The sequence below is a fragment of the Pseudophryne corroboree genome, chromosome 10, assembly GCF_028390025.1.
Source record: "Pseudophryne corroboree isolate aPseCor3 chromosome 10, aPseCor3.hap2, whole genome shotgun sequence".
Classification (NCBI taxonomy): Eukaryota; Metazoa; Chordata; class Amphibia; order Anura; family Myobatrachidae; genus Pseudophryne; species Pseudophryne corroboree.
The window spans coordinates 323,222,836-323,234,996 of record NC_086453.1 but is presented as its reverse complement, the minus strand read 5'-3'; the positions used below and the strand labels follow the sequence as shown (position 1 = coordinate 323,234,996).

The 12,161-nt window shown below is 46.6% G+C and overlaps 1 protein-coding gene across 2 annotated transcripts in view; it reads right to left on the bottom strand.

The window, feature by feature from the left end:
* The window catches only part of DHRS3 (dehydrogenase/reductase 3), a 35,367-nt gene extending 23,506 nt beyond the window's left edge, over positions 1–11,861 (bottom strand). The window contains exons 1-2 of one of the 2 annotated variants that reach the window (XM_063943537.1): positions 11,279–11,349; positions 7,498–7,641 (exon numbers count right to left, since the gene is read on the bottom strand). Coding sequence is in view for 1 of the 2 variants with exons in the window: in XM_063943536.1 (XP_063799606.1) it covers positions 11,279–11,536 (258 nt within the window). In the remaining variant the exon portion in view is untranslated. Of the gene's footprint in view, positions 1–7,497; positions 7,642–11,278 lie in introns of both variants that reach the window. The other variant, XM_063943536.1, reaches the window with a different exon arrangement.
* Positions 11,862–12,161: the final 300 nt, after the last annotated feature.

Sequence of the window (12,161 nt, the reverse complement as noted above, 5' to 3'; positions counted from 1 at the left end):
TTCCACCCCACCATGTGTTTTTCCTGAAATGTTTACCTCCACTGATTGCACACCTTTCCATTGTGCCCTACATGCAGGGTACATCATACTACTACATAAGCATCAGTTTTCCCATATATGACCTTGGCCCTTGTATGGCTCACCTCCCACAGTGTAACCTCCAAAGTGCGCCCAACATGGCTGCCCATATGGTACACTTGTGGATGGGATGAAAAATACATAGGCCTGATGGTTTGATGGAACCCTACTCTGAACTGTAGGACTCTGAAATCACCCCCATTTTGTGTCATCACTTCTAGGGGTGGACTATCCCACCCTGGGTAATCCTACGCCGAGCGCCTAAGATGACTGCTGCACCTGGTACCTTGTGAGGGTGGAATACACAACCCTTGGAAGTTATTACCCAAAATGCCTGCACCAATCCTGCGTTATGCTTTCTGTGGGCTTAAGGTTTTCTTTTATGTCTGTTGCTTGTCAATTGTTGTATTACTCAAATCCTCTGTATCATGTGCATTGTTTTTGATGTCTGTAAAGCACCTTGAGTCCTGTTGGAGAAAGAGCGCTATATAAATAAAATTATTATTATTATTACGTACATAATAACGTAATAAGCCTTGCGGCGTGATTTCTGTGCTGTGCACTGTCCTCAATATTGCAGCTAGGTTTGTATATAGGGACACATCCAATTTATACTGGAGGCACAGACCGATTCAATCCACTGCAGAAACCCCGCTCGTTCGTTACCAAGGGTGTATTTGCCATTGCAGGATCAGAAGCTGTGAGGAAAAATCTATGGGGGTAATTCGGAGTAGACCGCAGCAGCAAATTTGTTGGCAGTTGGGCAAAACTATGCTGCACTGCAGGGGAGGCAGATATAACATGTGCAGAGAGAGTTAGATTTGGGTGTGGTGTGTTCAAACTGAAATCTAATTTGCAGTGTAAAAATAAAGCAGCCAGTATTTACCCTGCACAGAAACAAAATAACCCACCCAAATCTAACTCTGTACATGTTATATCTGCCCCCCTGCGGTGCACATGGTTTTGCCCAACTGCTAACAAATGTGCTGCTGCGATCATCTCTGAATTACCCCCTATGTTAAAATGTACCCTCGGGACTTAACGTGCAGTGAAACCCATAGTTTCCTGCATTTTACACAAAATCTATAGGTTGCTGCACTATTTACTAAACTTTGCTGCTTTTTCCTCCATTCTTCTACTTTCTCTTCTATCTCTGCATCTTACAGTAGTTCGCTTATAGGGCCCAATTCAAGGTTGATTGCAAAACAACATTTTCCTCTAATGGGCAAAACCGGGGGCAGATATAACATGTGCAGAGAGAGTTAGATTTGGGTGGGGTGTGTTAAAACTTACATCTAAATTGTAGTGTAAAAATAAAGCAGCCAGTATTTATCATGCACAGAAAAACCATACAATCCACCCAAATCTAAATCTCTCTGCACGTTACATCTGCCCCACCTGTAGTGCAACATGGTTTTGCCCATTAGAGGAAAATGTTGTTTTGCAATCAACCTTGAATTAGGCCCACTAGGTACTTAGGATGGGTATATTGACGCAACTAAGTCGTAGAGTCTGTGAAACGCTAGATGGGGATATTTGGGGCCATTTGAGGATAGGTGTCTGTGGACACATCTGTATACACCGTTCTATATATTACTCCTCTGGTTCATTTAGGCGAGTAGGAGGGGTAATGCTGCAGCGCAGAGCCGGCCCTAACCAATATGATGCCCTAGGCAAGATTTTGGCTGGTGCCCCCTTGCACAGACGATAGTTCTGCTCTGACTCTGTACCCCTTCCTAGCACTATCACCCCTCACCCATAGCAGTCCTCATTTTGGTGCTCCTACCCCTATATTTTAAATTGGAACAGTGGCCCTCATTCCGAGTTGATCGTTCGCAAGGCGATTTTAGCAGAGTTGCTCACGCTAAGCCGCCGCCTACTGGGAGTGTATCTTAGCATCTTAAAATTTCGAATGATGTATTCGCAATATTGCGATTACAAACTACTTAGCAGTTTCAGAGTAGCTCCACACTTACTCGGCATCTGCGATCAGTTCAGTGCTTGTCGTTCCTGGTTTGACGTCACAAACACACCCAGCGTTCGCCCAGACACTCCTCCGTTTCCCCGGCCACTCCTGCGTTTTTTCCGGAAACGGTAGCGTTTTTTCCCGCACGCCCATAAAACGGCCTGTTTCCGCCCAGTAACACCCATTTCCTGTCAATCACACTACGATCGCCGGAGCGATGAAAAAGCAGTGAGTAAAAATACTATCTCCATTGTAAAATTACTTGGCGCAGTCGCAGTGCGAATATTGCGCATGCGTACTAAGCGGAATTTCACTGCGATGCGATGAAAAATACCGAGCGAACGACTCGGAATGAGGGCCAGTGTTCACATTTTTGATGTGCAGCCCAAAACGGGGCGTGTTCTTGCTGGGAAGGGACATGGCCACACAAAAATACTCCCAATTGAAATTACGCTACACAGTACTGCAACTTTATTCACATTATATCATGTAATAGTGTCTCTAATTCACGTTACATCACACAGTAGTACCACGTTACTCCTCACAGCAGTGCCCCTTATTCAGATTACACCACACCATATTGCTCTTTATTCACATTAGACCACACAGTAGTGCCCTTTCTATACGTTGCGCACACAAAGTAGTGTAGTACAGCTTATACACATAATGCCGCACATTAGCAATATATTTCATATGCAGATACAGCCGCAGTCACATACAGAATATAGGCATGCTGCATATCATTTTAATCAGCAGAAGCTGCTTGTGCCCCTAGGCATTCCAAATGCCCTAGGCATTTGCCTAGTTGGCCTATGCCTATGGCCGGCTCTGCTGAAGCAATAATACAGAAGATACACTTCTAATCAAATGGTGCCACAGGACAGATTACCCTCGATGATTAGGAATTGCAGCTGTGCGTACATTGTAATTGAACAGCTACTTATCCACAAATGTGTCGTTAGGTATAAGAGAATGGAGAAAAATGCTGAGGAAGTGCATTGTTCATTAAGGGATGCCGAGAACGCTAAACCACAGTACCTTAGCCTGGCGGGTGTGAGTTCTAGGCCACAGAATGAGAGCATTCCACCTGGGGTAATACAACGTCAGCACCTCTGTAATGCTCATCCAGCAAATAGAATGTACTGCACCAAGAAGCAGCGTTAAATCTTAAAGGCACGGTACACTCAACAGTGACAGTTTCTGTAAAGCTGCAGCCATACTGTAGGTCCATCATTTGCATCGGATATACTGTATGTCCATCATCGAGATAATCTGCACAGTGTTTTGAATAATGTGTACAAATATAGTCGGGAATTCAATTGTTCTAAGTAATGTGCGCCCGATAGGGGATAATTGCTTTCCGCTCGCACCCCTCTCAGGTAGTGAGCAGAAATCTAGCCAAAGTCTGACTCTTCAGTGCCCAAACAGTGTGCCCAGTACTTGGCATGGGTCTATACTTAGTGCATCTGGGCGCAAAATAGACGATACGTAATCGATGCCTGCGGCACTTGCGTTTTTTGACAAAACTATTTATTATCCTTTGGACCCCCATTACTTACAGGCACCCAAAAGCAACTGAATTCCCCCCATATTGTTTTCCATTGGCAGTAATTAATGAGGAGTGCTGGCATATTGATGATGCATTATCCATAGCTTTCTACTCAACAGTTCCACCTAGTGGGCAAATTATGATGAAGTGGCCATGATGGTGCACTACATTATCACCAAACACAGGGCCTGATTAAGGTTAGGTTGTAGTAAGCATGGCTGCTGACTTCTTGGAAGCAGCAGCGATGCTCAGACATGGTAACGCAGCAGGAGGCATCTGGTAGTTAATGCCTCCTGCATGCATGTGTGATACTTGGGCGCAGCTTATGATCACTTGCGACACCATTGGCTGAGACCATCGCTGTACCCACCCCCACTCCCGGGAAAAAATGGCAGCGGACTGTCAATCACCTGACGTTCGCAGTCGTGTTGCGTTTGAAGACACAGGACCTGTACTGGACATCACAGGTCCTGCGCATACGTAATGTACCGTACATCGGAACATTGCGACCTTCACTTTACTGCAACCGGACCTGAATAAGGCCCACAGTTTGAGGACACAGAGAAATCTTTGCTCATATACATTCACAACAGGTCTTATTATTAGTCTAGAACCTCATCAACACTGACTTGAGAACCCTGGTTATTGCAGAGGCAAGTCAACGTACCCCGGGTCCCAGCTCAGTGCAGGGTCACCTGCCGTGTCAAAGTCATGACCTGGGTCACGCCTAAAATGCTCTGATTGGCGGGCTCAGGAGCGCTTGGAGATGGCATCCTGTGTGACCAGCGATGACCCAGTTCCCGACTACGGTAAAGTCTTCAGTATCCCTGGTCGGACACGGTTCGGAGCCAGGGCTTCTGTCTGAAAGCGGTATTATCACTTACTCAGCAAAGTTTACTGCAATTGGGAAATAAGTGTAGTGAGTGGTGGGGGGGGGGGGGATGGGCAGTGTAACTCATAAGACAAAGACGATGTAATAGCACCATACCAAAGAACACAAGGAAGCGTAAAATAAATGGTACCCGGTCTCTAGGTCGACAGTAACTAGATCGACAGTGTCTAGGTCGACCACTATTAGTCGACAGTAACTAGGTCGACAGTGTTTCTAGGTTGACATGTTCTAGGTCGGCAGGTCAAAAGGTCGACATGAGTTTCACATTTATTTTACTTTTTCGTACTTAACGTTCCACGTGGGGACTACGATTGGGAATATTAACCTGTGACGAGCGCAGCGAGGCACATTGCCCGAAGCCGCGAGCCATGCGAGGGGACACAGTGCACTAATTGGGGTTCCCGGTCACTGGGGGTCATTCTGGTCCGATCGCACGCTGCAGTTTATCACAGCGGTACGATCGGGTCAGAACTGTGCATGTGCCGGAGCCGCAGTGCGCTGGCACATGCCAGACGGCGTTTGGCCGCCGTTTCGTGGGCGGGGTCCGGCCAACGCAGGCGTGGCCGGACCGAACGGAGGGCGGGCCGCAGTGGCTGCGTGACGTCATGATGAGTAGCTCCCGGCCAGCACGCTAAATTTAGCACAGCTACGATCATCTCGGAATGACCCCCACTGTACGGAGAAAATGACACAGAAAAAAAAACAACAAAATTAAAAACTTGTGTCGACCTTTTGACCTGTCAAACTAGGGCATGTCGTCCTACAGACCCTGTCGACCATCCATACCACACCCAAAATAAATATACTGCGTTTCTGATTTTTTTTTTTTTTTTTTAGTAGGGAACTAAATTGACAGACTAGATTTGTTGAGTTAAATCCATGTGTTCTCCGCTTTAAACTAACATTTGTAGCTGTGAAGACAGACTGTTCACTACTCACTGTGAAAAGTACATTTACGAGTTTGGCAGGTTAGATTTCACACGTCCCAATTCATAGAGCTACAGTCAGAAGTAACACTCGGGAAGGGACCTGCTTTACTTCAAGCTTGTCCTACAATCCATTAGCGAGGGAAAAATCTCACTGGATTCTGAAGATCACAAGTAAAAACTCCGTTTCACGTAATTGCCTCCACACATGCGGCCAGCTTGAACAATGTCCCTCTATGCTAGTGACGTTCCTGGGTGAGCATTTGGCTACTTGTGAAATAAAATCCCGGCTTTCGCACATAACATTCCCCAGTTAATCTACTAGAGAGAAAACATACTGCGAGACATTTTAAACAAAATCAGCTTTAGAACTGCAGTTATAGTAAAACAATATAATTTCCATACAGAATATACCTTCTCTACGGCAGGGGACGGCAAACGGTTATTTAGTATTTATTTATTAAAACAGTCACGCTGCATGCTTTAAAAAAAAAAAAACTCGGACAGGGAGAGCTCTTCTTGGCGAAGTAAGGACCTCTGGGTTTATGACCCGGGAGTCATTTTGCGCATGCATCAGATCACGTGCGCAACAAGGGGACACTGCAAAACGAAGACTATAGGCTTCTAAGGACAGGCCTACTGGGCCCAAGCTCTGGATTGTATTGCATTCCCGAGCTTGGTGCAGATGAGAAATGTGGTCAAACCTCTGAAAATGGCAATCTTGGAGGTCTGAACGCATTTTTTACTTTGATGCCTCCCGCACAGAGGTAGGAGGGCCCTGCTTGCAAGCTTACAATCTGTAGGGAAACAAGCACTGATACACAACGATAAGAGCTTCATACTGCATATTGGTCCCACCAGGCTGCAGAAATTCTAGATGGGGTATATGATCCAGTCACTCAGCAAGTTGTGTGTGGACTGTAAACAGGGGCTGTAGGATGGTTTACCGAGGTTATGTGGCTTTCCCATAAGCGTGACGGACAAAATACACTGGCTAAGCTTGTAGATAAATTGCTTGGTTACTACCTACAGGAGCGCCCAGAGGTGGTGGTGGTGAAGGGGAGGGGGGGCTGGGTACTAATTGCCTTGTCTTGTTGGGGGGCTGCTGGAGCCAGTCTCCCCTCACTCCCCCCCCCCCCCCCCCCCTCCCAGGCTATCCGTAATATGCATAAATATTTTTTTCATTATAAAATATTGAGGTCTAAATTTACGTCTTGATCTTACATATTGGTCTAAGCTGGCCTCTGCATCTTCATTGTGCCTTTGAAAACTGTTCAGTGTGTAGGGGGTTCTTGGCATGTGCTATAATGTTTACATATCTCTCTCTCTCTCTGCCAAGGAAAAGTTTAATATTCATTGACTTGAATGGAGCACTGCCCCTAGTGTCCAATTCATAACATGGAGAAAATATCAGCTGTCCTTAACCAAGCCATAATGTAGGAACAGGGCACCTACTGGGTAAAGAGAGGTATGTCAAGGTGATTGCAACCACCATAACAAATATTGCTGTCCTATAACCACCGGATGTGTCCATTTATTTCATAGACTGTCATCGATAAGGGACTACAGGGACGTGACCTGGGTAACACATTTGTGCACATAGAACCAACTTGTAAGGGGACATCACACACTAGCTAGCTTCCTCCTGCCACTACTGTGTCATATTCAGATAACACCCACTAACAGACAGTATCATGGGGGAGATGTACTAAGCCTGAAAAGTGATAAATATCACTGTGATAAAGCACCAGCCAATCGGCTCCTAACTGCCATGTCACAGGCTGTATTTGAAAAATGATAGTTAGGAGCAGATTGACTGGTGCTTTATCACAGTGATATTTATCACTTTTCAAGCTTAGTACATCTGGCGCCATATAACCCTATATCCCACTATCTCTAGCGCAGCCTGATCCAAACTGTAGGCCTAGGACAGTTGTGTGTGACTTTTCAGTCTTCTCTCCAGAATCTGGTTTTACTGGTCTGACATAACATAGGTGGAGGTGTAATCTGTAAACAGGCCACAGCAAATTCTGAACCAGACAGCGAGGAATGTTTTTGAAGATGCCGTTCTAGAGCCCAATCTCACCTTTATTTCTTGTTGCCCAACACCATCATAGGGGTATATAAAAAAGGTCAAAAATGTTCATACAGGTATCGAAGCCCTGTGACCAGCCTTAGGCAGATGCCTAGGGGTCACACTTCATCAGCTAAGCCTGATATTCAACAATCCCTGATAGACACAGAAATAAAAAGGATCAACATATTGTTTGTTTATTTAAGAGAAATAAATATTTTTATATTTTTACTTTGCAATGTAAATTTACAATGCTAAACCGTAAACAACCTATGGTTTAAAGGTCCATACACACTTAACGATATAATGAGCGACGTCGCTCATTTTCCCCCTCCTTGAGCGACGTCGCTCATTATATCGTTAAGTGTGTATGCCGCCAGCGACGACCGATGCGCGGCCCCGCGGGTCGGCAACGATCGTCGCTGTCGGTAGGGCATGCATGAAGGATGTGGACCTTCATGCAGGGCTGGCGGGGGCGTGACGTCACTGAGCGATATGAGCGGTCATATCGCTCAGTGCGTACAGGCGGCCGCCGACCGGCCGCCCTGGGAGGGGGAGACGTTAGACGATGTCGCTCACAGAGCGACATCGTCTAATGTGTATGGGCCTTTAGGCAATTGAATTAGGTAGAGACTTAGGGGTCTATTTACTAAGCCTTGGAGAGTGATAAAGTGGACGGAGCTAAAGTACCAGCCAATCAGCTCTTAACTGCCATGTTGCAGGCTGTGTTTGAAGGAAAAAAAAAGTCATTTAGGAGCTGATTGGTTGGTACTTTAAAGGGGCAGATGTATTAAGCCTGGAGCTGACTGACTGATGTGTTATCACCTTCCATTTTATCACTTCTCCAGGCTTAATACACCTACCCCATATATCTCTCTCCAAGCCTTAGTACATAGACCCCTTAATCTGGGAACACACCTAAACAGTGTGACCCAGCAGCATGATGTAAGGATATATCGCATTGTCGTACACACACTATATATCGTGATACACTTCATGAAAAAATACTGCGTCGCCCGTGGAATCGTCCCACTGGACATGCAGTGCATCCAATTGGACGATGGGATCTCCCAATTCATCAAACGATGAACTAGGAGGATTGGAGGGTACACACTATACAATGCTTGTCCAATATATTGTATAGTTTGAACCCTGCTTTAGCTATATGCTGCTCTTACGGATACCCCCAGACTCACTGAATTTTGTCCGCAGCCTCGTAGGTCTGCGTACAAAAATCTACAAGTCTGGGGCGAGATCAGGACACCAGGTGGGCGAGTTCAGCTACCACTTCCGGTGATTCTATGCCATTACAACCACAACTTGCCCCCCTCATGTCTAACTGAATTTACCCCCTAATCTGTTGTGTAACCACAAGTCCCATGATGCCATATGATGGCACTTGCTGAAAATACACAGTTCGCCTACTTCTACTCTGATTGATGCTACATTTAGGGTAATAGTCTGGACTTACATAGCCAATCACATGACGTCAGATAGTTGGAAGGCCCCGACTTGGATGGAGTACAGCTGAGTTTATGCCAAGACGCCAAGAGCAGTTTTGGATAGCTACGTTAGAGACCATAATCAAAGAATTTACTCATCAGTAGCTTCTGAAACTCATAAACCAGACTTCATATAAACACAGAGCACTGACCACTTGAGTCGCTCTTTATACAGCTCGGGAGAAAGATGACAACCAGATGGAGCAACCTCATATTGCAATACCTATACTACTCATCAAATAGATTGCAAGCTCTGGGTCATCTCTACATTCTGTTTCATATTACTCTATGGTGATAATGATGGTGCACTTACAGCAATATGTAATGTACACTCTTCCCTGAATTTTGATAGAACGTCTGCTTTTACAGCTGATGTAAGCAGTTCTGACTGTGCTGTGAAAGCCTTAGCTATCTATTTTGCAATGTTATCAAGTTGCAACACACACACACACACACACACACACACTACATATTGTTCAGTATAAGAGCATTTAACCTAATATATGATGCACAATGTGATATAAAACATAGAAAATACAAGTAACTGCTTAAATAGTACTGTACGTGCCAGAGTTTAGATCCTGACTTGTGTGACAGTCACACGGAATGTCACATGCAGCTTTCACATGCCTTCAGAATGAGACACGTTACCCAGACGGCATGCATACACTTCCACCTATACTGAACATAGGGACATAATGAGAATGCATCTGGAAATCCCACTCTAGAGCAATATGGCCATACACCTAAAGATTATTTTTCCAACCATTCAAATAGTTGGCTGGTTGGAACGAAAATCTTTTAATGTATGGTAGCAAATGACAATCGACAATTTGCTCCAAAATGTCAGAAGAAGGACAATAACAGACACATAGGGTTAAATCTGTTTGATGCAGCCAATTTGTCTGAATGGTCAATTTTGTCGGTTTTCCAGTTTTGGGGAGCAATTGGTCGATCATCATTTTCTCCCATACATTACACGATTTTCATCCCAAATTGGAAAGATAATTTTTAGGTGTATGCTTAAATGTGTCCAAAAGCAACAACCATGAATGAATGAATAAATGAATGTGCTGTGGACTCGGGAACTGCTCTGTCATTTTAAATACTGGGTCTTTCTTTACCAAGCTGTGATGATCCGCCCAGCTCTATTTCTGGAGAGGATCATGACTCGGTTGAGCCACCTGACTGCCACCAGCTGATGGTTCATTGCTCTCTGTACACAGTGATATCTAGGGCTATGTACCTAAGCACTGGGACGTAGAGATCAGGACCATGTCCTCAACATGGACCTTGCATCCTGAGACTTCTCACACAACAACACACAGACACAGTGACAGTGTTACAGGTGACGCACCCTCTGCTATGCAACACAGTACAGAGGCACTACTGACAAATGTCCAACATACCCCTTTACCACCTGGGGAAGTTCCAGATGACCCGAGCCTTCACTCACCCTAAGTGTGATGCCACCTAGCTGCAAGTGATTCCAGCCAGACTTCCCAGCATGGCGCACACACAAAAAAAAACACATGGGATTTGAGTAACCTACTTGCTGCCAGACAGGCTGGGCAGGGAATTAGTGCTGTTCTTAGCTGTCAGTCATGGGGTTAAAGCCATACTTCCCAAATCAGCGCAATGTCAATGCTATATAGACAGACACCAAAATCATACAGAGCATTTCTAGGGTTAACACTGTGGCTGATGCCAGGGTGGGCACTTATTAGAGAGAAGGTGGTGGGCATGAGATGAAGTTGGATTGGTGTGTGGTGGTGTTAGATGTATAATATACAGTGAAGGTGGTGGGCATGGGATGGGGTTGGAATGGTTTATGGTAGATAGTATACAGGAAAGGTGGTGGGCATGACATTGGTGCATGGTAGATAGTATAGAGGGAAGGTGGTGGGCATAACATTGGTGCATGGTAGATAGTATACAGGGAAGGTGGTGGGCATGGGATGGGGTTGGAATGGTTTATGGTAGATAGTATACAGGAAAGGTGTGGTGGGCATAGTAGATAGTATACAGGAAAGGTGTGGTGGGCATAGTAGATAGTATACAGGAAAGGTGTGGTGGGCATAGTAGATAGTATACAGGAAAGGTGTGGTGGGCATAGTAGATAGTATACAGGAAAGGTGGTGGGCATAGTAGATAGTATACAGGAAAGGTGGTGGGCATAGTAGATAGTATACAGGAAAGGTGGTGGGCATAGTAGATAGTATACAGGAAAGGTGGTGGGCATGACATTGGTGCATGGTATATAATATAGAGGGAAGATGGGCAGCTCTTACCTTCTTAGCCCCTTGCTTGGCAAATTCCCTGGCCAGGTGCCTCCCGATGCCCCTGCCCCCGCCGGTGATGAGCACAGTGTCCCCTCTCAGGTCTCTCAGCCGTGTGGGCAATACCAGGGAGACGGCTGCCTTCAGTACACAGAGCAGCATGTGCAGGGGGAGCAGCAGCAGCCTGCCCAGGCACCTCCAGCTCATGCTGACCCCTCTCTGATCCGTGCAAGATGCCCCCTCCGAGCTGCACCATCCGCTCCCGGCCATGCCAGCCCCTCTGTCCCCCGGACTCACTGCGACGGCTGCCAAGCGGGACCCCCTCCCCAAACCTCAGCAGCAGATGGGTGAGTGTGGCACTGAGAGAAGAGAGCCAGGCTCCTGCCCACTGCTCATTGCCCAGGGCAGCTACATGGAGCAGAGGTCCCTGCACTGTCCCTGTCTTCCAGGGGTCCTGCGCTGCACTTTCCGCCCCCTATGCAGTGCCTGCTGCTCCTCTCCCTTCCCTGGCACAGTGCAGGGGACTTTTATACCCCATTAAGCCTGAGTGACGGATAAAGTGTAAGGGATGTCTCAGTCCTGTGTGCAGGAGCGGCCCCCTCCCCCCCCCCCCCCCCCATACACATATACACACACACACACACACATACATGCACCCTCCTTCCTCCCTGCCTCCACCCTCCCTCAGGGCTGTCTGCATGCAGGGACTTGCTGGGGAGCAGCTGTTACCGGGAACGGCGGGACTCAGCCCTGCACAGCACCTACCCAGGAGACCGGCCAGCCCCAGTAACAGAACCTCCTCCTCACACTGCTCTTCCAGCTGACCCGCAGTCCCGACTTTTCTCCTGGCTGCATAAGGTCTGCTGGATAATGCCCGGCTGCCCCGGAGCCAGTG